This window comes from Tetrao urogallus (assembly GCF_951394365.1).
Source record: "Tetrao urogallus genome assembly, chromosome: 4".
Classification (NCBI taxonomy): domain Eukaryota; kingdom Metazoa; phylum Chordata; class Aves; order Galliformes; family Phasianidae; genus Tetrao; species Tetrao urogallus.
The window spans coordinates 15,523,903-15,551,282 of record NC_136817.1 but is presented as its reverse complement, the minus strand read 5'-3'; the positions used below and the strand labels follow the sequence as shown (position 1 = coordinate 15,551,282).

General features: G+C 42.5%; 2 protein-coding genes across 4 annotated transcripts in view; one reads left to right on the top strand and one right to left on the bottom strand.

Annotated features, from left to right (window-relative positions):
- The window catches only part of FAM13A (family with sequence similarity 13 member A), a gene marked incomplete at both ends in the record, with an annotated part of 113,110 nt that extends 109,205 nt beyond the window's left edge, over window positions 1-3,905 (top strand). Inside the window, 3 exons of the mRNA XM_079535110.1 lie at window positions 1,947-2,143; window positions 2,734-2,835; window positions 3,779-3,905. Of these exons, the coding sequence (XP_079391236.1) occupies window positions 1,947-2,143; window positions 2,734-2,835; window positions 3,779-3,905 (426 nt within the window). The remainder of the gene's footprint in view (window positions 1-1,946; window positions 2,144-2,733; window positions 2,836-3,778) is intronic.
- Window positions 3,906-7,866: 3,961 nt separating this feature from the next.
- HERC3 (HECT and RLD domain containing E3 ubiquitin protein ligase 3) overlaps window positions 7,867-27,380 on the bottom strand; it is a gene marked incomplete at both ends in the record, with an annotated part of 38,989 nt that continues 19,475 nt past the window's right edge. Inside the window, 17 exons of one of the 3 annotated variants that reach the window (XM_079534952.1) lie at window positions 7,867-8,075; window positions 8,706-8,808; window positions 9,315-9,498; window positions 12,205-12,287; window positions 13,751-13,817; window positions 14,857-15,023; window positions 16,393-16,536; window positions 17,163-17,333; window positions 18,591-18,680; window positions 18,773-18,796; window positions 19,570-19,683; window positions 20,140-20,303; window positions 21,979-22,168; window positions 23,750-23,861; window positions 25,474-25,533; window positions 26,073-26,197; window positions 26,968-27,044. In XM_079534952.1, coding sequence (XP_079391078.1) covers window positions 7,867-8,075; window positions 8,706-8,808; window positions 9,315-9,498; window positions 12,205-12,287; window positions 13,751-13,817; window positions 14,857-15,023; window positions 16,393-16,536; window positions 17,163-17,333; window positions 18,591-18,680; window positions 18,773-18,796; window positions 19,570-19,683; window positions 20,140-20,303; window positions 21,979-22,168; window positions 23,750-23,861; window positions 25,474-25,533; window positions 26,073-26,197; window positions 26,968-27,044 — 2,084 coding nt within the window. The remainder of the gene's footprint in view (window positions 8,076-8,705; window positions 8,809-9,314; window positions 9,499-12,204; window positions 12,288-13,750; window positions 13,818-14,856; window positions 15,024-16,392; window positions 16,537-17,162; window positions 17,334-18,590; window positions 18,681-18,772; window positions 18,797-19,569; window positions 19,684-20,139; window positions 20,304-21,978; window positions 22,169-23,749; window positions 23,862-25,473; window positions 25,534-26,072; window positions 26,198-26,967; window positions 27,045-27,380) is intronic. The other 2 variants (XM_079534953.1, XM_079534954.1) reach the window with 2 other exon arrangements.

The window sequence follows — 27,380 nt, the reverse complement described above, 5'->3', positions numbered from 1 at the left end:
TTTTCCTCCCATGGGCTTTCTTTGGCAGGAGGCTCACTCCTGAGCTGTGGGCTGTGTGCCCTGGAGCAAGGCAAGCAAGCCAGCCTGCTGTGCTGGCCCTTGTTGGCTGGCACGGGCTTATGGGTGTCCTTGGGGAAGTGACTGCTACCAGATATGCAGATCCAAGTTACATGGATACTTTGCTTCTCTCTTTGGGAATAATTTCTTGCACTGTTTATGAAACTGTCCTTTTCCTTTTCCTCCAGAACTGGAGCCAAGAAGGAACTTAATCTCTTAGAAAGTCTTCTCCTTCAGTGCCAAAGGGATTCCCATAGAATAAAATAATACAGTTTCTATTGATTTGATTGTTAGCAAATCTTCCACCATACGCCAGCAGGAATGACATTCTCCTGCTTCAGGCCCAGCTGCTACTACCTAGCTGGACAGAACAGCATGCCTGTGGTCCTGAAAATGGCAGTGAGCAATGGTCTCCTTTCACTCTTTGGCCTGTTGTTTTTTTTTTTGGACAGCATTTGACTGCTCTTACTGCTGCAGTTCTCATGGAACTCCTCACGGCTTCTGTGAATCAACAGGGAGCTCCTGGACTTACTTAAGCTCAAAAAGAAAGTCTGTAGGGAGTGGAATCAGGAACAGGTTACCAGGGATGGCTACAGAAAAGTTGTCCAAGTAGGGATCTAGGTTGGGAAAGCTAAAACCCAGACAGAGTTAAATCTAGGCAGGGATACACAGAGGAACAAGAAGGAAATCTACAGGGCAAGTAGCAACAGGACGAGGAAATGGGTTTAAACTGGTAGATTTAGACCAGATATAAGGAAGAAATTGTTTACTGTGAGGATGGTGAGACAGTGGAACAGGATGTCCAGTGAGGTTGTGGATGCCTCCTCTCTGGAAGCATTCAAGGCCAGGCTGGATGGGGCTGCGAGCAATCTGGTCTGTGGGAGGTGCCCCTGCCTATAGCAGGGGGTTGGAACTAGCTGGTCTAACAGGTCCTTTCCAACCCAAACCATTCTACGATTCTATGATTTATTACCTTATTCCAACCTCATGCCTTATATTAAGGTTGAAAACTGCCTTCTAGAAAGGTCTCTGCAAGTAAGAGAAAACTGGGTCCTGTTTCCTGAAAATATAAGTGATTTCTGGATGGTATCACGTGGCAAGGCCTACATTTGAGAATTCTGTGAATTAGCAAACACAAAGTGCAGCAGAGACTTCCAAAAGTTGTACCTGTAAGTTGTATGGAAAAAAAATTGAACATGACTGATTTGTCTGCGTACTTTGGGGAAATGGTACTGAACCAAGTGTTTCCACTCCAGTTTTCAGTGTGCTACAGCTATATGGTATGGAGCTATATGGTATATGGTATGGAGCTGAGGTTGGGACCATGTTAGCAACAGCAGGCCTTTACAGTCAATGATATCCAGTACTTGGCTTTAAAAGATCCCTCTGAACTCATTGGTAGCACTGAAAGAGCATCTGAGGTCTTGAACTCTGCCTTTAGAGAGAGCTATTGAGGTGTATCTTATGAGAGAGCACTTGTTTTAAGCTGATGATCTGTGTGCTGCCTGGTGTATTTGTATAGACAAGCAAAGGATGGCAGGTGTGCTCTAGACAGCATGCATTACAACTGAAATTGGTTTTATCTGTATCAGAATATAAGAATTAAAGCAACAGGTTGCTGAGAAAGCTAGATTTTTTTCCTACTCTTCTTTGCTGCCTTGGGTCTCCTTAACCAATCTGACTTAATTTCTCTGATATGCTCTGGGCATAGCGTGTCTTCCTGGTGATATCCTGGTGTACTGTACTGCTTAGCAACTCAAGTGCCTGCTTGCTCTGCTTATTCACTTATTTTCATATCTGTTCCCAGTGCATGCAGTGAAAGGAGATGCTTGTTTCTGAGAAGCAAAGCAACTTACTGTGTGATGGGGGTGTTCTTTCTCTCTCTGTAGGAGGAAGAGGAGGGCTCTGAGGAGGACAGCAATGTGAAACCAGACTTCACAATCACTATGAAAACAGATTTCAACGTGCGTAGCTTCTTGGATCAACTAGAAGATGATGCCGACGGCTTTGTTTCCCCGGTGGATGATAAGATACCATCAAGGAGCAACCAGGATATGGGGCTTTCAAATCTCCATGAAGCATCCATGTATGTTGTCCAAATTTTTTTGCACTTCATTTTGAAATGAAATAGATCCCTACATGGAAGGGTTTGGGAGAAAACCACCCTTTCCTCATAGTGATGTCTGACTTTATAATCGTTGGAATCTTGGGCTAAATAGTACCTCTACTTCAGCTACTATCGTTGCTGAGCTTTTATTGTTTAAACAACCCCTGTGCTCCACAAGGCATTCCTATTTTTGGAGACATCAAGCTGAACTCCTTTTTCTAGTTTTAAGCACCTAGATGCATACACACTTAGATGGTAGCCCTAATGCATGGCTGTCAAACCGCAATCCCATAGAAGTCACCAAAATCAGATCTACCTTCAGCAAGTAATTTTCACTGAAGTTAGTGATGAATTGAGACATGTACACTTGACTTAAGCCTACGTGCTGTCTTTTTCTTGAAGTAAATTCAGAGACCTTTTTACTGCAATTAACACCAGATTGCCAGGGCCGCTTACGGAGCAGCTCAGTTACTTGGCATCCACATGACACCAAATTTGCACATTTACTGTATGTTTCCAGTTATAATTGTGTTCATAAATATAATCGTGTCTGTATTTAAACACAACAGGCCTGAACTGTTAGAGCAGCTGCAAGAAGTCAGGGAAGAGAAAAAGCGGATCAGAAAAAAACTGAGAGACTTTGAAGATAATTTTTTCCGACAAAATGGGAGGTAATTTCTCAGCTATTCCTCTGTCTTTCAGCTGTTCTTAATCAATTTGGCATCTACAAAGGCCTCCAATTATGGAAAGTTACCTGAATTCACTACTTTGTATTTTGTTGTCATCATTATATATTTACTCACGTTAGATACAGTTGCCCATTAAAATGAATGGCCTTTTTTTTTTTTCCCAAGCATCTTTAGGGCCCACAACCCCTTAGATAACTTTGAAAAGCAGTGTAAGTACAGAAAATCCAGTTGCATCTAGCAAAATTAGTAAGAATGGTGGAATATTTCCTTAGGGATAGAAGAATTGGTCTTTCTCCCCAGTGACATTGTCTGCTTCTCTGTCCTGATCTTGCATGTCCGTGAGGTATTCAGACATGAGCTTAACAAATACTTTTGCTGGAGTATAGCTGGGTATGTAAGAATCAGAAAAAGCTCCTCATGTTTGAGCTGATAGAGTGCTTTAAATATTTTTATTCTCCTGAAATTAGCTTCTTGCCACTACCATAAACTTTAAATGTTTTCGTAAAATCATAGAAGACTTGAATCTCACTTAAGCTGAAATTGAGTATCTTATTTCTTTTGAAGGAAATGGTTCTTCTTGTTTTGATGGGTTTGTTGGGGTTTCTTTTGGTTGGCTGGGTGTTTGGTTTTTTTTTTTTTCCAACTGTCATGCAGAGGATGACAATTTCAGCAAAGCAGGAGCTTCAAATAAGTTTCTGCATTTGGAAGCATGGGATTCTGTTAAGCCTCAATATGTATTGTCTGCTTCATTAGATCATTTGCTTGCCCTTTTTCTCGTTAAGTATAAAAGTTATTTGGCTTTATTCCCTGCTGGGTAATAGAAGAAGGGAGGTGTTTCGTTATCTGTAGCCTGAGGATAGAGGAAGGCTACTGAAGGAAGATCTGCTGGTAGAGAAATCTTCATGGCTCCTTTTACTCTTACTAGGAATGTGCAGAAAGAAGACCGTACTCCTATGGCTGAAGAATACAATGAATACAAGCAGATTAAGGCCAAGCTGAGGCTGCTGGAGGTCCTGATCAGTAAAAGAGATATTAGCTCAAAGATGATGTAAAGGAGGAGAGTGGTTTTGCCAATACACTAAGAAGAGAGAGCACCAAGCGGACGAGTGCGTGAAGTGGATGCATCGAGAGCCTGGCTGGGAGGGCTGAGGAGCTCCCTGGGAACTGAAGGGCCATTACCAGAGGCAGGACAGGGAGAAAGGGTGGCTTTCCATCACTCTCTCCACTTGCTGTTGTCCATTCTTTCTCCAGGCCTGATGCCCAAAATGGTTTGCCAGTGTAGGAGACATGATGCTGTCCTCAGTGACTGCACTGAAGGGTTCCTTCTGTTTTGATTTGCTTACAGATCCTGTAATATTTAGAATATAAAAGCCAACTATGCTTTTTCTTTTCTTCAGGATATCATAGCAAGAGGCAAAGTAGCATGAATAGTGATTAAATCATCAAATAGCTTCCACTTTATTTTACCAGACCTGACCCGATCTCATGTGACGGCACAGGTCAGGCAGCACCGAGATTGTTCTCTTGTAGTTACAGTAAAGATTTGCTCAGACTTTTGACCAGACTGTTCGGAGTTCAGAGACTTCCATTGCTTTATAAAATGTTGGAAGTGTATCCTGGTCATAGCCCAGAACTGGTTTGAGTTACAGTTTTGCACAGGATTCAGTTGGGTTTTCTTACCGCTTTTCTTTTTTGACTGCTAATTCCATTAAGAAAATACCTACATCTGTTTGGAATAGCAAAGCAGAAGAGTTGTGCAGCAAGGCTCGTGCCTACTTGTTCCCCTGGAAGGTGGATGCTGTGAGATTATGATGCTTGGGCAATTGGGAAGAGGTTTTATCAGCTTTAAATTAGAATGCCTTGGGAGTTTGGTAGCTGCTCAGCTAAGTGTCAGCTGTCAAGCATCTGGAGGTCCCACCACATCAGCCCTTACGCTTCTGATAATGGGTATAAGAGCCTAGGGTGAAAGTCCACATGGATGTCATGCACACCCATTAGCCTCAGTTTTATTTATGTGTGCCACCAGACAATGTGTGCTGAAGCAGTGATGCTTTGTGGCAACAGAGGATGTTCTTTTCTTCCCTGTGGCTTTGTTGGGTGTAGTTTGTACGCGGAGGCAGAGGATACTGAAGGGACGTGAAAGCCTGGAGCCACGTGCTGCACGTGTCTCAGGTGCAGGGTTGAGCAGTTAAACATTATCAGATCTGAAATAAGAGGCCTGGGCCGCTGGATTCCAGTTCTTGCATCGGACAATCACTGCCTGAAGGAGTGAAGGCAGCAAGTTCAGAATCACAGTGAGCAGCTGACAGTTCTGCAGCCCTGTGCGCTCAGGGGTGCATGCAGGCAGTCACTGCCCCACAGCCCTTCCCCTGCACCTGGGGCAAGATGCTCTTGTTAATGGGGCTTGGCTCTGGTATCACAAGGAGATGCTGTCTTTTATCTCAGTTCCCTGGGGAGCTGCATGCAGGAGCCTACGAGCTGAGGATGGGTGCGGTGCACCTCATCGCAGCCAGGCTTCACACAGGAGCGGGGCCCACAGAAGAGCTCCTCGCTTCCCTTCTCCCTGCGGGCAGGAGGGCCCATAAAGAGGAGCAGTTGGCAAACTCGCCCCCCTCCACGTGCTGTGCCGTCTGTGCTCATTCTTGCCAAAGCTGGTGCTGAGGGCAGGTCTCTTTGGCACCCCGCAGCTATTCGGGAGGCTGCCTTCCTCCCCCCTCCCCAGGGCTCTGCATTGGCAGTCTGCCTCATAAGAGGCTGATGTTAGGGAGAGCCTGGGGCTGTTTTCTACTGACAGCAGAACTGCCCGCTCCTATAGAAAAGTAGTGAAGGCTGAATTCCCTGTTTGCAAGGGTTTATATGATGAACTGGGGTGTGACTTTTAAGAGGCACTGAGTGTCCATCATGAGGTGTGGGGCTCTGCCTCTGCAGATCTGATGCGCTGAGTGTTACAGTTGGGCTTAGAAACTGCATTTGAAGATGACTGGCAGGAAGGGAAGCTTGGTGTAGTTCCTGCCCCTTTTCCTCCTCATTCATGTTGTAGTGGGCCAACACTTCCCAGGAGTATGATTTCTCTGATTATTTTTAAAAGCCTGTTTGCACTGTGTACCAATAAATGATGTTTGCTGAGTTTTGCCCCTGACAAATCTTGATAAATGATACGTAGGGAACAGTCCATTGCATTGTATGAACTGATGAGATTGTAGCATTTTCTGATGCTTAGTTACTGCTGTTTACATGGCATACTGCTAGAATTTCAGATAGTTTATATGAAATGTAAGTACAGTTATGCACTTTAGAGAGTTTATATTTTTGAACTTTGAAAGCTAAACGTAACAGAATCCGTTAAGTAAAACTGTAAATTAAAAAAGAAAAAAAGACACACCTGGCTGCCTCCTCTCTATTTCTAAAATGCTGTTTTCCCTGTGGCAAAAACCAGAACCACCACCTGAACTGTTGTTAAGAAAGTAAGACTGACACGGAGAAGAAGGAGATGACAAAATCCCAGGCTAGCTTTGGACTTCCAGTTGTACATCTGCAGGAGTTCCTTCCTTCCTCACTCCTTTCCTTCCTTCCCTCCCTCCCTCTGAAAAAAACACCCATTATCAACATTTCATTTGCTGCTTTATTTTTCTTCAATGCTGCATTACATTACCAGCGCTCCACTCCTCCCTTTGCCAAGACAAAACCTATAACCTTTTATTACAAGGTGCAAAGTTCAATACTAGATATCGAACGTGGTGCATAAAGAATATGTCCTAAGAACAACTCAATTGCAAAACCTCAGGCTTCAAATGAGATTTACACCAATACCTTAAAAGTGGGGTAGTCATTTACTTAGCATTAATGGGATGGGGGCTCTCCAACCTTACAGGATACAGTTCACGCTTTTGCCCGCTCATCTTTTATTGTACAGTTACTGTACATTACCACTGCAATTCATAACAGATTGTCCTTTAGCCTTTCCCCCAGCACACGCCAAACAAAACAGATGCCACAGGCTCCACTCCAACCATAAGCTGCAGTAATAACACCAGCCTCTAATCAGAAAGATACTATACCAACAGGAATCTGATGCTTCTTTCTTTTCCTCCGGCCTGATGACACTGGGGAGCCTGCACACATCCTCACACACGCAGAACTCCTTCTGGAGAAAAGCAGCAGTGATAATCACTGCCAACTCTCCTTGTAATGAAGAACACATCTGATAGAATGGAAAGACTGGACTTGGCTCTGCCCCCCTGCCTAACATGGGGACAGAAGAACAATACAAGAGAGGCACAGTCCAAGAAACCTGTTGTTAACAGTACGGTTTGTCCATCCACAAGCCTTAACATAAAGGAATTCGATGATCCTTTAAGAAGACGTTGCTTGGGAACAAAGTTTGACACAGAAGAGGAATAACAAGCCAACCCTGCAACCAACACATCCTCCATGAGATAACTGGTGCAAAAAGACAGAGCACGTACCATAACTGACCTGGGGATAACAAGTGACACCTCAGCCCAGTACCATCTGCCAAGGACCAAAGAGCAGAGGGGATACGTTCACTCCACGTAAGCAAGAACCAGCTTGCATTTAAAAAAGGAAGGAAAAAAAGGGTGTGGGGAATCACAGCTTTTTTTAAAAGGTGATGACTATTTCATCCTGAATTACCACCGTAGCCTACGTGCAAGGAACACCAAGTACATAAACTGATCTAAAACGAGGAATCAACGCGTGTGTAAGGGGCGATAAAAGCAAACTAGAGGGAGTTGCTGGTAGGGCACTGCTGTGAATCTGGAGGGGAAACAACAGAAAAGCTCACTGAACTGATTGTATTCAGCAGATCAGAAAATTCAAAGCAATAGTCCCTGCCTGCTAAAGCCTCACAAAATACTGGCAGCATTAGGTTGAGACTGCATTCTCCAAATCTATTCTTATTATTTTTCCCCCAAAAATGCTCCGATCCTTTCACATACAAAAATAAACCCAAGCCCACCATGTACCCAAGTGTCTGTGCCTCTCCCACACCAGTCAAGCTAAGCTGAAGCCCTCGTAGTGATCAATGGCTTGCACCAGCCGGGCACTGAGGATCTCCTTGCTGCTGTACTTGGGCAGGTCCAGGAGGTTGTAGCAGGTGTGTGCCACAGGCAGGTACTGCTCCCCGTTGGCGGTGGACTGGATGACAATGCGGAGGCTCGACATGCCATAGATGGGGATGCGGTCACTGCCTGTCAGAAACACTGGAAGCAGAGAGAAGGCAAGCTGGTCAGAGCAAGCACCTCACTTTGAGGCTGGAGAAGACCTCTGGAGGTCGTTTAGACCGACACCATCTATTGCTTGAAGCAAAACACACAGATGCACTTCTCAAGGCATTTTTCGAGGGCATTTCCTCTCAGCACACAACTCCCCTCCCACATGGAGACAGCCATCAGGAGAGGTGATAAACAACACCTTCTCACATCAACGGTGGTCTCATTTTCCTACTCATTACATGTCAGCTTCTTTGGGTTATCACCCCCAAATTGCCCCATTTGTCCCTAATATGAGTGTTGCAATGCCTACAGAAGAAGCAGTCAGGTTACAAATAGGCACTGGGGGCTGCCATGATCTGCCACCTAGCAACATAATAGATGGATGGTGTACTTCACTGCACACATGGCCCTGTGAACACTTCAACCACACAGTGGTTTTCAGGTTGGAGGGGGAAACGGGGACAAAGCAGATTATCTGATGAACAGATAACTGAGGAGCTAACCATGCATGCCGGGTCACTCTCTGTTAATGCAATGCACCACAACCCTGGAGCTCTGCACGCTCACACCCAATTATTTTCTTTCAGCAGACAGCCTGCACCACTGCAAAATACTCACAGAGAAATTTCTTCTTCTTTTCCAAGGGAAATGCATGAAAGGTTTCCCAAAACATTCTCACGGTTGGATGCGTCGCAGTGTAGTCTCCCTTATAGACAGCACTCTAATAGGAAAGCAAAAAGTTAGATCACTGCATCCAGCAATAGAAAGCAATATCTAAGCAGAAACCAGCCCTGATCTCTTCTCTTGTCTGACATGGGATTGCTATTTGGCAGTTAAGAAATGGAGCAGTGGAAGTACCACGAGCCATAGCACGGCTCGAAGAAGGAAAGCAACAATTTCTGGACCCTCTGTCAGTGTTTTTGGTGGGTTTTCTTGCCCTTGTGTACTGGAGCGAATTTTACTCTAAGTTTTGTCTCTTTCCTACAGTCTTAGCCGTCACACTGATAAAAACCAGACTGAAGTCCTTCTCCTCTTTTCTTTCTCATCCCTGATTTCCTCCCTGAGCTGTATTTAGTAACAGGGCAATAAGACATCTCATGTGAATGACGGCAAGATGAACAAGGCACACAAAAAAGGACACTGTGGCTCACCACACCCCATGTCCCACTGTGCTCACCCTCCTGGTGCTTGTTAAAAAGACAAAAGCAATGAGAAGGGAAGCTTTACCTCCTCCAGTTCCTCCCAGTTGTAGTTGCTGTTTCCAACTATCATGGCCCTGAGCTCTGTGGGCTGGAAGAGCTCCAGGACTTTCCCACCACACACTTTCAGGAAGCCAGTGGAGAAAGCTGTGTACCACTCGTGGATGGAGCAATTGAAGATGTAATTTACATAGGCTTCAACAAATTTTTCCCTAGGACATTGAGAGACAGAGAAAAGCATTTTCACATAAATGCCTGAGCAGCAGCACTGTGTGTTTTCCTGTTTTTGCCTGTAATGTTGTCTTATAAAAATTTGTGTTCAGTAAGTTTGTCCCACCACCACCAAACTCAATCATTGCAACGTGGACAAAGAATTAAGGCAGCAGGTAGCACCAAGTGTCTGCCTAACCTCTGAGAGAGGCTGCCACTTCCAGAACTGGGAGCCTGGCCAGGCACGCTGTGATTCCGCAGAGGCAGCTGCTCCAAACCCAGTCCCCACTGAGTCCAGACTGAGGAAATCCTGTTCTGAAAAGTCTCAATCTGAAACTACATGGCCCATTAACTTCCTCCTCAAATTACTTCTCTTACTACAGAACAAGAAAATAAACCTAGGAATTTCTTATTCAGCCTTCACACTCTGGTTAAATAAAAGTAGAATTTGTGCTTCTGGAATAGGCAGCAAAGAGAATGACTTCCCTCAGAATGACAGCACTGTTTTGCTTCAAAGGTTCCCAATAACAGCATTGAAATAAAAACAATATTCTGCAGTTACTGGCAAAAAGCTTGTGGCAGGCCATGGCCAAACTGTCTTCGGATTTTGTTAGGAACTTAGGAGCCTTCATTTTCTCTTTTCTCATTCTGAAGCACCAGGATCTGAGTGCAACCCTAGAATTCTACTTTTGCAATGACCTGAAATATTTCCTGATGATATCATCTGACGACAAACTGGAACATGAAACTAGTCTCTATGGGTGGAGCAGCTGTTTCTGCCTGGCTTTTAAGAACTGCTCACACTCAGATGCAGACCAAGGAACTAAGCAGAGCCCAGTGTCTCAACTGTTGCAAAGAAGACCACAACTGGAAGAAGCACTATGACCTTCTGATGGAGGAATTCTCAGTGCATACGCTATGTAAAAGCAGCACAAGATGGGTAAGAAATTCAAAAAAGAAAACAAGGAAGCAGACTGTCAAATATGAAGACTTGGAAAAATAAATTATACAGCAAAGGGGGATGTATTTTCCAGTGCATTTGTTTTGCTGTCATCTTGCTGACGGTCCCCTGAGCATTAGGGAAACCCAGGCTGATTAAACACTTCGCTGTTGCTTAATACCACTCCGGCAGTTACAGTCACAAACCATTTACCAAAACATTTTATGCTGTGATATCTAATATGAACTTCAAAAGAGAAGGGGAAAAAGCAAGCATTTCCTACTCAGTACTGTTCAGTCAAAGCAATCCTAAGGACCCTTCAGTTACCGGTGAACCTTGCTCAAAGAGAAGGGCAACATCCAAAGGCCTCAACACAGCACGCTTCTGAGGCCAGCAGGGCAGCAATTTGGTCCCTGACCTCTAAACATAGCAACAGAGGAAGTCATTAAGCAGTAAGGTGGATGAATTGACAGCCATGTCTAGACTTGGATTTAGAGGTTAGCTTGAGTTCAAAACTCTGGCCATGACAAAGCAGCTGCATTGTGGAATGCATTAAGGTGGTGCAGCCACAGACCTGCCTTTCTTTCTAAGGATTTGCTCCTCTTCTTGTCCTTCCTCACTACACAGCTGAAGGAGTTAACCTGAATGTTCTTCCCAAACATTTGCTCTGAGCTAAAACCACTGATCCTTGCCCCAGGCCAGTGCAGCACACAGCAATAAAAATGCTATTATGCTTCTGAATGTACATGCCTACATAAACTAAAGACCAGCACTGGCATTTCCATCTTCATTGTCTCAAACTCACCCATACTCATCTTGCTGCCCATCTTCCCTTTACAGGGAGACACATTTACACTGCTCCATCTCTACCTGAGTTTCATACAGAGACAGCTACCTAGCAGTAAAACTGCAGTAAAGTAGCTAAAAAGTTAATACAGACAAAGCTTCTACAGCCACGGTTCTAGACACAATCAAAACCATTTTAAATAATCAGATTAATAGGAGATGACTTCATCTCCAGAATTGCCAGTAAGGTCTTCAGCAGTCCTTGCACAAACCCCCAACCATCCTGCTGACTGAAGACTGGATCACACTGTTTTGCCAGCAGAGAAAGAATTTGAATGCTGTTTCAAGTAATCAAGGTATCTGTAGAAATCCAATTACAGGATTATGAGAAGAAAATACTTTAGCAGCTGGAAAAAAAATCGAGGAGGGGTAAATGGTAACAGTACTTGCAGTAACTCTCAAGGTTTCAGCCAAATGCAAAGCAATTTGTTTACATACAGCTGGGCCTTATGGCTCTGATCAGGGATGGTGGTCCTCTGTCAGGCATACATAAAGGAATGTTTCCTGCTCCAGAATTAACAACACAAACAAGTTTGCCAGTCTCTGTTTTACTTCTTTCAGGTACAGCTCCTGTCCGTACCATTCATGAGGATTAACCTTCAAGGGCCAAAATCGTGTTGTGATTGCTATTTGCATGAGAAAGCTGTGACAGGGCTCTACATTAATGTCTTTCATAGAGAAGATACCCATCCAAAAAGCTGTGGGACATTTCTCAGACACTTGTAGATGCAAACCTCACTCTGTATGTAAATGTCACAAGCACCCAGTAACTTTCTCAACAACTGGTCTTAGAATCTGTTCACAAGTGACTTCTCAGTGACTTCTAATTCTCACCCACATTTCATCTCAGCCAAATTTTCTGTGGCAGTGCATCTGACTTCATCACAAGCGTGAGCCCCTCCCCTCATATTACCCCACTTACCTATTGTCCTTCTGCACCTGAATTTTGTCACCGTCTTCGATCAGGTTCTTGTGCTCTGTCACACCATAGCTCTCCCTGCAGATCTATATAAAATAGCAAAATTAATTTCACTACAAGTACTTCTCAGGCCATGTGCCTGCAGAAAGATAGAGGGTTCTCTTTCACAGCTGACGAGTGGCATTTGAAGGGTGGGACAGAGAAGTGCGTATATGCTGAACGCTTTTTCCATCCTGTTAATGTCACCACTTTCTACCATTTACATTTGCTGCAGAACTGATGCTAAGCCTAAAAGCAAGTTCAGAATGGAAAAAAGTTTTTCTTTAGGTCAACAAGAGACTGCAAACTATAAAAAGTATACTTAAATAAGGCCACATGCTTTGGCAATGAACAGAATTGCTTTTTATTACTATTATTTTCATAACAATGGAAGAACAGTAGATTAATTCATTTGCTCTCACTGCAAGACAACATGGACACGGACAAACTGCTTCTCTTGTTTGGCCTACAGTGGCACCAGTACAAACATACCTGGGACATGCAAAATTATCACAATTATGGCTGCATTACTTCATCCTGAGTTGCAGCTCTGACCTGCTTGAGTTAAAGGCAGACTCAGGTCTGACTCAGGCAAGAGACAAGCTTGATTTAAGAAACTTTGTGTTCTCATTTAGGGAACAAGAAATAGACAGCACTCTCCCAGCTTGACAGTGTGTAACAGGGCTTCCTGCTACCTTGTTATTGCCCCAGGCTGGACCTGAACAGACAGCCAAGAGTCTGTATCATGCTCAAGATCAATCTACCACTCAGTCTGTTAGAGCAACAGGACTTCAAAGGCACTGAAACATGGAAGCCCTTAACCTGCCTGAGGGTAGCACGGGAAAACACCACTGGAGAACAATGATGCTGTATTTCTTCATGAGTATTGATATGTTTGCATATGAGGACAGTCCTACGTGATATCTTAATGTACATGAAGATCTAACTCTTAATTCTAGGGAACCTCCACTGTGTAATAGAAATTATTGTCTCTAGGTTACTAGCTAGAAAATATATATATATATATATTACTCTAGAAGCACAGGAAAGCTGACTACCTCATTCCCCTAGAAAATATTTGTTTCTAAGCAGCCTAACCAAACGCAATCAATATAAATTTTACATATGAAAATATGATTATGACAGCAAGGAAAACTCCAAACTGTGTTAGCATTTCAAGCACTGGCCCAATGATCCCAAAGCCTCCATTTTCAAGGAGGATTTAGGAATCTAATTCTTACTCTGCTGTGTGAGAACTCAGCCACTGGCATTATGTCACATGCCACGGTGACAACACAGCTACTCTGGAAATCACTCTATTTAACCTGCTTACTAGCTTAGTTTTCATTGCCATACACACAACAAGAGTTGACAACAAAGCATTTTAACATCTTAACATTAACACAGGGTATTTGCTACAAGCATATTTTAGAACAAACACACAGTACACATGAATGGGCTTCAACCATACTGAAACAATCACAGCACTTGTATGTTAAATATATCTTACTGTAAAGTTCAAGCAGAACGTCTCCTCTATATCTTCCTCAGGATAATCTAAAAGCTGCTGAAGACTCCTATATGTGAGTGGGGGAAAGAAGTAAGAAAGAAAAACATATTCAAAAAGCCATACATTTAAAAAGAAAAAGAAAATTGGCAAAAATAAAAAGCATCATACAGCTGGGCAATAAGATTGCAAGAAAGAGGACCTCTGCGTCACCTGAAAAGGTAAGAAATATGCTTCAAGGGAGAAGATGCTTCGCTAGAAACAAGACAGGCTCTAGTCCACACAAAGTATCCACGTGGTCCATGCCTACCCAGTACATGGATACTCTGTAGTCATCCTGGCCTCACACAGAGCTACATTTCTAGTTTTCAAGGGCTGCTAGATATTTATGCCTAGACATAAAGAAAGTCTGAGGGATAGGAAGAAAACAGGGTAGTGGAAAATTGAATCTTTATCTCCATTATACAGTAGATATTCTTCTCCTATCACTCAAGTCCTTTTGCTGTCTTCCTGACATTTTACTTAATTCTAGTAAAATACAACTGCAGCTTTGTGCTGGTAAACCAGACAGTGACTCAAGAGACAGGAGACAGCAGTTGCACAGCAGTGGGACATTAACCTGTCAAAGAAAACCAATATCCTCACGCAATTAGGTAGAAAAGATTAAACGAAGATTTTAGAAAAAGCCATTTCTTCACCCAGTTCAGCCCCCTTTCTTGGAGATCTGCTCATGGGAGCACATCAGAGTTATGTTGGTTCAGGGCCAAGCCCAAGCCTGGCTTGAGGAAAAAAGCTGAGGCTAGGATCTGGGATCATGCATGTAACTGGGCTACAGAGCAGCAGTGCTTTGGCTGTGATATTGACTGATATTGAGCTTTCTGAGGCTAGCAAGGTGGCTACAGAGGTTATTACCCAAGCAGATCTGACAGCCCAGGGGAGAGAAGCTTATATGACATTCACCACAGCAGTCTGCTGGTCTCACAGCGCCCCAAAAATAATTAGTCACTCAGAAGGACCACGAGATGATGTGCTGAGCAGTTTGTACCATTTCTCAATCTCAGATGGATGGTTTCCCTTCCCAGACAGGCTGCAAATTTAGTTTTTCGTACCTTCCTTCTGTAGGAGACAGCTCCTTCAAATCCTCTAGGCATGGCTTCACATTCAAGAGCTTTTTGTACAGAGCCAAGGGAAAGTGAAGGTCTACCACTGTGAAGTTGTATATTGCAAGACCGCATATGATGCCAATCAAGTGAAACCAGTTGTGTTCTACAAAACACTTCAAAACCACACAGAGAAATCCTGATGAGATGCAATGTTTCTGGCACGATGCATTGCACTCTTACCCCATGCATGAAGAAGCCAGCCCCTGCTATCTCAACTGGGACAAAAACAGAGTGTCTGGTCCCAGTCTGGTTGTGAATTCCTCGATCCTTGCCTTGCCGGAGTGTGGCACAGAATGAAGCTTCAGAAACAGAGTCCTATTACTTCTGTAAACCGCTACGTTTAGACGTTATTAGAGAATCATAGAATGGCCTGGGTTGAAAAGGACCACGACGATCATCCAGTTTCAACCCCCCTGCTATATGCAGGGTTGCCAGCCACCAGGCCAGGCTGCCCAGAGCCACGTCCAGCCATTAACAAAGCTTCACTGTTTGCCACCTATGTACTGCAAGAAAATCTGTTAGCACTTCTCTCCCTGTCACTCACTCTAGCTTCTATTAAAAGGCTTATGCATAACCACAGTGCCACCCAGGCAAACACAGGCAGCTGTTGGTGCACAGGGTTTCATTCCTTCACGTATTTACTCTCACGCTGCTAGGTCAGTCCAGGCTCATTGCCTGGATTTGCTAAACGTTGTAAATACGTGACTCAGATATTTTCAGTGATCACGTTGTCATTACTCTTAAGTGTCAAAAGATTTGTTATTTTTACAGCTTTAACACGAAGAGTAATTGCTCTGTAATACTGTCACAAGTTACAAAAGGCACCATGTCATTTCCTTCCTTCAACAACGTAATTAATCCATTAAAAGAACCCCCCACCACGGCAAGTGTACCTCACTGATAACACTGATAACATCACTTTCCAACTCACGACATAACTAGGAAGGTGAAGAAAAAGGATATAAATAATCACCTCCAGCTACCTGAGAGGTTGAGAACTTCCTATCTTTCCCAAACCAACCAGTGCTCACTACAGCACTGTTACTTTTTAAGAGTTTCCTCACGCAGATCATTACAAAGCTTTGAACCTGAAGGTGACAGTGATGCATGAACAAGTGGATTGATTGCAATTACGTGAACAGCAACGGAAGTACTGAATTTTAATGCCAGTATGACCTAAACCTCTGGTTGTATAAAACAGCACATGATTATCACATTCATGCTATTTGAGAATTCTATTAACTGTCATCTGATACTTAATACAAGCTTTATTGTGGGATATGAATAAAGAGCCAATTCCTTAACAGGCATAATCAAAGGCAATGGGCCTATACTAATTTACATGGGCTGAAAATAAAGCTCACATTATGTGGGTGGAAAATAGGAGGAAAATCATTTCTTTCCCATCGTTTGCCACTAGCTTCATTATCATTTGAAGCAGTACATAATTTCAACCTGTGTGCACAGAGGACAAGGGCTCACCGTGTCTGAAAACCACAGCAGGTTTGACTCTGGGTAGTAAGTGAACATGCCATAGATGGGGTTGAGGAGTTCTTTCAGCAACAGGAGGAAAAATTCCTTTGTCACCCCTCCAGCATCAACAGCTTCCTCACCATCGAAGATGACCTGCAAAAAAGAAGGTCAGTAACAAGGGTGCAGAGCTGAGACAGAATGAATCAGACACCCTTCCGACTGAAAGCCATGCAAAGCAACTTGCCTGACATGCCCCACCTCGCTACAATCCTGGAGCCAATTTCAAGCACTCGGCTTGCAGGGAAGGACATGGAGCACAGAGTGGCAAATCTGATAATCATATAAACTTTAACTTCTTATATTTCTCCTGTTAGATAGCAATCTAATCATAATCACCTGCCTCCTCAGCAACAGAAGCAGCGTGACAGCAGTTACTGAACCTTGCAGCAACCGCTCAGAGATAAAAGACACTTTATTGTAAGTGCCCTGCTCCCACAGAATGGCAAAACAGACAACACATCATATCACAGACATTACTTCCCTTCTGCCCCTCACCTAGATGAGTCACCAGGAAAAGAGAGCAAACCCTCTAACTGGCTTCCTGTGAACTGATTACTGCGAAAAGACTCCTGGAATCAGAGAGGAGAAAGATCCAGCTCCCCCACTGAAGACATGTATCCCTGCCTTTTACTGCTATGGCAGGACATTGCTGAAGTGGTAATGCAAAGGGCAGAAAGGCTACGGAAATGTCAGCTGCATGAGGTTTAAGGAAAACTCACCTTAAGGGGCTTTTTCAAATCAATGTCTGAATGGATACTCAGCTCTCTTAGAGCATCACCCACTAAATTACTCCTGCGAACATGAAGTACCAGGAAAGGGCTTCTGGCCAGCAGAGGCTCCAGGGTGAGAAGCATAAAGACATTTTGCAAATTTGCACCATTTATTGCCACCTGTAAACAAGAAAGGTGTGAGAAACAGCTGGAAGGAAAGCAGATATATGCCTGATGTTCCTTTCTTCCTTCCAGGGTATGGGGATTGTGTGACCACTGTACAAGTCTGTGTGCATGTGTGCCTGCTCGTACCCTCATTTTCCACACCCACACCTTTTGAGATCAACAATTCACAAATTTAAGAAACAGATATTAAGAAGAGATATTAAATTCCTGAACACCTTCTGACATTAGTGACAGGCAGGTGGAAGAAAAAGACTTTCATTAAGCTTCTACTGAGTCATGAAATAGTGTGAACACAATTTTGATAAGGTATCATACCGTCTGCAAAGCAAAACTGTGTTACTAACACACAAGATGAAAATATACCAAGGAATTCACTGCATACAATTGAAAGCTCTCATTTATACAGATTTTCTGGTGTCAGTTAAGACACAAAGTCCAGTCAAAGGTTTGACTACCCAGAGTATTCATTCTTGCTCTTCGTCTGTTGTAAGCAACAAATTCATGCAGTAAATTCACTTAAAAACTCAAATGACCTTGAGACAGAAATCCATTGGAAAGCAAACTTCCATTCCAGCACTCACAGAAGTACTGTTTTTTGGTTTCTAAGTGGTTGTCTTCATAAAGATTCTGTCTCTCAGGACAATACAACTGTTGCCAGCCTGCTGTTCTGCCAAGACAAAGCAGATCCCCTCCTCACAGCAGTGTGCTGCTGACAGTTTGGGGAGCTGGAAGTACACAGAAGAAAGTGGCAAAATGAGAGCATCAGAAGCTGACTCCTGCTGCTCACTGAGTGCAGGCCAAGCTTACATATAGAACCAGAAGTCAGATTTTAACTCTCAAGTTCTGACAACCACCATTCCTCTGCTAGGCAGAAGATGCAAAAAGGTGCCCAATAAACCTGAAAGCCATTTTATTCTTCCATCCTTCCGGCTCCTCTAAGAGAGAACTCACCTTAATTCATAGGCTTGGACTCTCATAAATAGATTAGGCTTCCTTCTCTATATAGTTTAGACTTCCACTATTTGCACAACTGGCAATTCTGATGTTACCAAACTTCCCGGAGTTCAAAAAAACTAAGCACTTTGTCTGCCCTGGGCAAACAGCTTCTCCAACTGTTCTGCTCTCCTGTACCATGGAAACAATAAAATGAGGTACAAAGTAACTCCCAGTGAACTCCTTTCCTCGCAGGCACCAATGCAAAAGACAGGAAAAAAGCAATAGGGCAGGAAAAGGGGAAGAGAGAATTATTACCTGCATCTGCAGTTCTGCATCTGTCTGTAACATCTTGGTCTTAGCCTGAGCATCAAAGATGAAAGGATAAGAACAGAGAGTCACAGCATCCTGTAAGTCAAACAGACAGACAAATCTGTACTCACTTACAGCTTCTACAGGCACTTTTTTCAAATGAAGAGTCATAAAAACAATTTTCTTACCTGCATGATAGATGGTCTTGCTTTCTGTGAAAGAGAAAAAAAAAAAGGAGAAAGAAATGAAAATCTTTTTCTCTGTAGATTGTGTCGTGCTTTTCTTAGGATGGACTAGTTCAAAGGTGACCCAAAGGGAATTTTTCTCCCACAAGCCAATCTCTTCCTCCTGAAGAAAAGCATGGGAATTTCCTTCTCAAGGAAACAAACACTTCTAATTCAAAACTCTCATCCCAAACATTACTGAGAGGACTAACTGGCACAGAAGTCCATTAGCCTGAGAGAGGTGAAACTTATCTTATGAAGAAAAACAAACCAAAAAAAGCAACCCTCAAGGCAGAGAACACATGAAATAGAAGAGAATGTAAGGCCACAACACAACAATGTAAGACCAGTCTTGCAACGCAAATTACTCTTCTAATTAGCCTTAGATACATTTTAAACTGTTACTGTTACATCAAACTATGTCACTATTTTATTGTTCCGCTCAATAAAAGCAAGCGCACAGCTGCACTATGTACAGGATGGAAGGTGAGAGAGAGGGAACACAGCACTCACAACGTTTAGAAGGTACATACAAACACATACACTAATATTTGCTGCAGTCCCATTCTACTCTTGGAGCATCTCTGGGTGGATTTATTTGTTTGTTTTCTCACATCAGGGATTTCTTTCCTTGTTATAATTAAATAATCTTACTGCTCCTCCAGTGAATACATTACGCCCTCTAATAAGAGGATATTGAAAACATAGATCTCTTTCATGAGAGACACAAATGTGGACAGAGTACATGTGAAAGCTCTTACCATTCCAGCCTGATGTAAGAACCACATGAGGTAGTCCTCTTGAATATCCACCAAGCTGGAAATCTCAGGGATATAAAACTTATCATATTCTATATGTTTAACTTTCTGATTTACCTAGGGAAAAAGCAGAGTGTTTTTTAAATACGGATGCATTCAGCATTTTTCTTACAACAGGCAGTTGTGCTTTCACAAAATCAAATACAGCAGGTTGAAACAAACAGGCTCTAGAAAATTGAGAAACTTCTTTTTATTTTAGCTCTTCTTTCTCCTCATGCAGATGAAAGAGTGCAAATACAGAATCAGAGAGCAGAAGCGCAGCAGGGCATTTGTATCACAGCAGTGCATGCTGTCTTGTGGCTCGGCACCAACATTTACGGTCAATTTTTCCCAGCGTTTGAGTCACAACTGAGCAACCTTCCAGTACACTGAATTCAGAATAACCAGTCACATCCTCACTGTTGTGGAGTTTCAATGAACAAAGAGACAGCGAACACACCAGCGCTGCTCCACAACTGGCAAAGAGCAGACAAGACTGAATCATCTTGAGCCAACACACACACCCAGGCTTACCTTGTGGAGTTTCTCCAAAAGCCTGAGAGCAGCTGTAATGTAGCTACTGAACAAGACTGGGATCAACAATGTCTTTCTTCCACTGAGGAGGTAAACCACTGCACCTTTATAGAGATCCACTAGCCTGAGGAAATATCTTGGACACACTTGAGACCACCAGTTATCTGAAAAGAAGAGGAACATCAAAATAAATCTGGAACTGGATGCTCCTTACATGAAAGTGAAAAGAGGGGAGCTAAAGCTGAAAATAGAGGAACACATCAAAAACTTCCGTAGTTCCTTCCTGATTGTTGGATTAGAAAAGCAAGCAGAGGAAGGGGCAGACACCAGAAGCTGAACAGCTTTCTAATTTCGACCCTTCCATTATGAACCATATCATTCACCATCCAGCCCCAAGCCATGATCAATGCACAAGCCTGACCTCAAGATTTTCCAGTTACTTCAAGTATCTTATGTTCAAGACTGTGGGATCTTGCAGACAAGTCACTGTCCCTTTACAGTGATAAGAAAGTAGTTCTCTGGTCAGTTTTCCATCAGTACCACCTACTTTTATAGCAAGAGGCAGAGAGTGTCTCTTGGCACAGCTGCACTAAACATCCCTCTATTTTAATAAGCTGAATTACTTCTCGCTAACTTTCCTCCAAACAGACCCTGCCTATCAGAGAACCAATCCACCTGCAAAGTACATCACATCTACTGTTAGAAACAAGCACTGGCTTACCCTCTGAAGTGTCAGCACAACAAATGTGTGCCACAGAAAGAGAATCTTTTACACTTCTTTACGCTAGCAATCGCAGTGGACAAGGAACTCTAAGCGGAGGAGGAAATCTGCTTTCACATCCTCTTTGAATAAAATAAATAAATACAATAATAAACCACTAAACCTCAAAAAAAATTCACCAGAGCAATGCTTCTGGAGGCCTGAATATATTACACAGCATTTTATACACATGAGCATTAGTATAAGATAATCTTAAGAAACAGAATAGAACAGCAAAGAGCTAATAACTTTGCAAACATGAGCAGCAATTTTGAGCAGCTTATCTTCTCAGCATTGTGCTGATTATGAAATAACGTTAGCAGACATAAAATTCAGATGCAGATCATTCAGATGTTGTGTTTCGGTTGACCACAGACCAAACAATAGGTTTTTCTGCACTTCACATGGGCTAAATTAACTTTATGCTAGCAGTGTTTTCATTCATTTACCTTACACAGAAAATATATTTGGATGGGGACACATCTGATTAAATTTAAGAGAGTAATTTCACTTAATCTTCATGACATGAAAACTCTGTGTTCACACAGAGGCTTGAAAATTTCTCTGGAATTGAGTCTCTGAATGCAGGTAAATTAGATAAGGTAAATTAGAATAACTTTCTCAGGAAGTGTTCTTCGAAATATTCTACCCCTATATTAAAACAACGCTTAACTTGAATCTGCTTCCTCATTTATTATCCACAGCACTGTAAAATTATAGGTTTTATATTACTGTAACTATCTAGCTTCCCATATTTTACCTTTATGGCAGAGTATTCATTCCAATGTATCTGATGTTTAGAATTCAAACGTTATGTTTAAAATTATTTTACATGAAAGCACAGGTCTCTGGGAGGAGGATTCCTTGTGTGCTTTTGGCTTCTAGCTGCTTTTTAGAGGCAGCTGCTTCCTGACACCATACCACAAGTCATACTCAACTGTCACTATCACTGCAGCCACGGTTAACAAAACCTCCAAAATCAAATCAACATAGAAGTGTGACTGAAAAATCAAAAGACAGTAACTTGTATCCTCACTGGATGGTGAGAGCAACACGCATCTGAAATGGTGGCCTCTTACCAAGAACTTTGCTAGGATTGGTGTCCAAGCGCAGAATAGCCATTGCCAGAGGAAGTGTTAATGTGATATAATACTTTGAATCTTGGAAGGGTGGGAATTCAGGGAGAATCAGATAGATCCTCATTGCCTCAACATCTGGTGGTGAGCTGGACAACTGAGGAATCAAAAAGCTTTCAAAGCTCTTCAGTATCTAGAGAGAAAAAAGACAAAATGAGGCAACTTGCCCTGGATGATGGAGCTCCTACAATGCAAATGATGTGTAAACAGAGCACAAAGAGCATAAGTAGACTTAGCTTTTGCTTCCGATCCCTTGAAGCACTCCACAGGACACAACTAAACTCATTTATTCCAAATGCACAGATGTTTGGGTAGGTTTTTCCAGGGGCGTCTAGGTTTGTTAACCCCTGTTGCTGAAGGTCACATCCCTTCTTTGGTAGCCCATTCAATTAATTTATCATTCAGCACTGCTGAAATAGTTGTTTATGTGCATAAAAGCACAGCAAAACGGTCACCAAACCTTACAGATAAAGCTCTCCAGAAATAATTCTGTCTGGAGCAGACAGGTAAGATGTAAAATTTCACTTGCTGCAGTTCAAGTCTGACAAAATGTCACACAACACCTTCCTATCAGTGTCTCTTTCTGATGCCTATAATACACAGACATTCAACGTACCGCAGGTCGGTGTACAAAGTTCCCACTGTGCCTAAAACAAGGACTGCAGAGTCCAGAGTCCACAGGGCTACTCAACATTGAGTTATTTCTGCTGAGGGGGAGTCAGGGAGGTTGAAAACAATGATTAGATATGACCAGTGAACAAATAGCAAAAGTGAAATTAAGAAATTCTGAAAAGCTATGGAGTACAGCAGATTGGATGAACTGAAGAGACATCTTAAATACTCAGTTCTAAAATGTTACTTTAAGTTTCTTACGTTACTTTAAGCTTTTCACCCCTACTAATTTTTGGCACACAGTAAAATATCTGTTTCAGGCCAGAACCCTTATAATGAGGCCTTTCTCAATTTCCTCCTGAGGAAATAGCAGCATTAAAAGAGCAATTGGGATGGATTTTAGCAGCAAAATCATAGCATAATACTTGCTGCAACTTACTAGCTCAGCTAGCAAGTGTAACTTCATTATTTCATCAGAAAAGACTCCATTAGGTAAGAACCACTGTTACTCTCTGATCTTCAAGGTCCCATAAAGTTCACTGAAGACAGTGACATAGTTCAGGAGCCACTGAACCTATTATTGCTAAGTCCTAACTTGGCTGTCAGAAGACTTGAGAAAAGCCGAAGATCATACCCAGAGCAAAAACAAACAAGAAAAAAACAACAAGAAAAAAAACAAGTAAAAATTAGGGCTTAAAATATGGAGAACACACACTATTTTCTCACACATCTCTGCATTCACAAGAAAAATGTTCCGAGTTAGAATGAACAACCTGGAAATACTCAGCTGCTGACTCACCAGAAGTGAGAACATAGTCACTATATACAAACATAACACACACAGACTTGATTTCAGGAGTCATTTCAACCATTAATTAGACGCCACGAAACAAAACTTTTTAAAAACAAGTTCTTGAGACAGATTTTGAGAACAAAATCCATCCGGGTTGGTGGAGATGGATTCACTGATACCATGATGGATCCAGCCTGTAGATTTGAAATACAAATGTTCCCCCAAAACTGTGCTGTTTCCTGCATGTTACAGAGGGACAAAGCTTTTAATTCCCCCTAGGAACACCCAAAAACCCATGAAGTATAATACCTGGTCTAGGAGAATTGAATGTTGTGAGTTCATCAGCTTCTCGAACAGCACTCTAGTGGAGTTCAAATCAATCCCTGGGATCTTTGGACTGGTCTTAAAATGTTCATCAATTCTACAGAAAAAAAAAAGAGATGGCAGACGTAAATTCAAGGAAGAGAAAACATTACCTGCGTATTGGCTTTATCTGACAGCAAGTGATGGAGGACTGACCCCCAAGGAATTAATCAGACTAGAAGCAAAGCAGATTTTCACATCTTCTTGCTAAGGACAAGATGCACAATTCCCCCTTCAGAACTCCTCTGGGCCTTGTTCAGATTTAGGATTCTTACAGACAAAGCTTATCAAACACTTTGATATAACTTCACAGATGCCAGTAAAAATAAAAAGATAACTGCTACAATTCCACTAACCTTGTGTACGACACTATATCCCTAGGAATGTGTTTCATCAGACACGCTGTGAAGGAAACAGTACCTATTAAACATGGGATGCATTTGTCAGGTTGCTGGTGCAGCTGCAATGAGAAGTTAATCATAGACTGCTGGAGTAGTTACCTCCATAACAACATGAGCACCAGGCTGGAAATAACTCCTCAGAGTCACACTGCTGTACAAGCAGCTTCAGTAGTAGTACTGCAGCACGCCCAGTCATACAGACACAGAAATGCTGCTTCTCTACTCAGCCCTGTGTGCCACAGAGCTGTACTGCAAACTAAATGGCATTTGGGCACTGAAGGCATCAAATTGATCATTCATTTGGTCACAGACCTGTACAGGTGAAGTCTGCACTAGTCAAGGCATCATTAAGGTGGAAAGAGAACTGCACTGAGGTGAACAAATCACACACTCTACTCCTTTCCAAGGAGCCCTGACACTATTTGCAGTGACTCAAATACTCAAATGGGAGACCTTACAATTTAATCCAACATGACACAACTCTTCTTCTACAGTCACATGTTGCCTTCTTGCAACACTACAGAAGAAGCCATTGTACCAGCTGAAAAAATGCAAGAATAATGAGTAGCTTGTTTTCTTTTTTGAGCTGCTCTTGGAAAAGATTACTCAAAAGATTATTCAGAGTAACTAAGTCATCTTCACCTAGTTACAGGTCATTTACTCATCACATCACCATAAAAATTCCTCCTCCACCTCATCTCATGCTGTTACCTCCCCAGCATTTACAGACACAGACAACACAGTCCTCCCCAACCCGCAGCCTTTGACTCAGCTATGCATATTACATCCTTGTCACCACCTATTGTTAGTTACACCCATTTGAAACTCCTGCCTTCGCAAGCAAAAGCACAAAATTTCCCACAGCTGATGTCCCCTAAAAGGAAAGTGCTTCCATGCTGGCCTGCACGTATTTTTCAAGAGCAGCCTGTGCTGACGTACAATTCCACAATCAGTAGCCTTCCCCAGCTAGCTCAGCTGGGTGTAAGACTACTCCAATATCTGGCATTAATAATCTCCTTTAATACCATGTTACTATTCCTCTTTTAAAGTTCATATTCATTTCATAAGGAAAAATAACAAGCATGCCACTTACTCACCATGCACTTTCTTAGACCCAACTCTGACCACCTACCTCTTTAGTAGGCACTCTTTGCCCAATCTCCTGTTTGATCAGAACAATTAAAGCCCATTGCAACAGGCGAGTGACAAAAAGAGATTCCAGTCTGCCTCAAGGGAAAGCTACAGTTCTTGACTCTGTTTTTCACTTACTTCTTCTCCAAGAAGCTCCCATTCCAGCAGGCAGCCGAGGACAGTATCTGAACAACGTTACTGTTTGCAGCAAGAAGACAAAAGAAAACAGGGAGAGAAGGTATAAACAAATGTCCAAGCAAATTTCTTCAGACATCTTTCCTTCATTCTATGGGAAACAATGCCAAGAACACCCCACTACTCAAAGGCAGAGGTTAAGGGGCTCACTCAGTATCATGTATCACTCCTCTTTGAAAAGAGGGATGTTAGCAATGTCTCCTCTCCACCTACTCTTCACTTCTCACGGCAGGCGGGGAAGAATTTAAACAGTCTTCTTGCTGTTTTTCATGAACTCTAAGAACATAATGAAGAACAACTTCATAATCAATTTCCCACCCACTATTTGCAATATTGTGAGGCAGCCTTAAATTCCTCTGGTTTTGCTAGGAAGCTCTAACCTGGTATTCTTGTGACTGGCACTTGTTCTCCCCTCGGGTATTGTCAAGAACCACACACTTGAAAGGGCTGCTGAATTTCAAGTGAAAACATGGCACGGAAGCCAACAAAATTATTTAAATAAAACTTCCAACAAAAGGCTTGTCCAGTGCCACAATACCTACTTGACAGAATTAGAACTGTTCTTTTCTAAAAGCTTTTGCCTCCAGACATCTATAGTTTCATCATTTATTAAACAGGTGTAACGTGTTTCATTTATGGTCCGGAAATCATCAGCAGGCAAGGAATTCTGTGAGAAGATACAGATTTCAGCAAAGACAAGGCTTGTACAACAACTCCTTCTTATTAAAAATTTCTGTTTTTTATACACAACTGATAGCTTTCTGGGTATGGTCTCTGAACAGGTTTGATTAGGAATCTGCTCCATTAGTAATAAGTCCAAAAGGAAAGGCATGGAAAGGAATGGAAAAAGCCAAGATCATCACCAAATACATTTTAGAAAAGAGGAAAAGTCAAAAGCGAAAGAAAGTATAATTTCAAATTCCGTTGCATATAAACAAAGGCTTAGTAGATTTATTCTACAGCTACATCTGTTCCTCAAATGTGTATGTCAAATGCTTACTGAAAAAAAATATGATAGAAGCAGAAAAACTGCTCACTATCCAGCTGATCTGATAATATCCCATCCCAATGTGTATTCCACTTCCTTACACTCTCATCATGTGAACCTCACTCTCTCAGGAGTAAAGCAGTCCATTACTTCCCATGTGCCAAGGAAGTAACTCCCCTCCCTGATGAAAAAACTGATATCAGTGTCTTCCCAATCACTCTTTGACATGACTCAAAAGGAAGACACCTAAAAAAGTTGTAAATCCCCGTACTGTTGTAAATAAGTGCTGTCCTTGATAAAGTTTGTAAGGTAGAATGGACTCCAAAACACCACCTCATTTTCAGGAGATTAGTAAAAACAAAACAAAACAAAACGCAAAGGTGTGATCTGAGGGCTGGGGCAGGAAAACAGATTTGAGAAAATATGAGAAGATACTTGATTTGGTTTACCTCATATTTGGAACAAAGCACAAATGTTTGGTCTCCTCCAGAGAAGATATGTTTGACAATGTGATATTTACAGGCATCTGTTGAGGAAAGAAACACAGTTGCATTAGAGGATGATTAATCCTTCTTTGCCTTTCCCCCCCACATTTGCATTGCCACTGTCTCGTGCTTTACACTACAAGGAACACCTGGCTCCTTGAGGGCAAGGCTGAAATGAGAAGGTACTGAAACACTTGAGCACTTGAAACAGCCAGAAACTGCAGCATAGGAAGTTCTGCACAAATGTGCACAGGAACTTCTTTACGGTGAGGTGATGGAGCACTGGAACAGGCTGCCCAGGAGGTGGTGGAGTCTCCTTCTCTGGAGATGTTCAAGACCTGCCTGGATGCCTACCTGTGCGACCTGCTGTAGAGAAC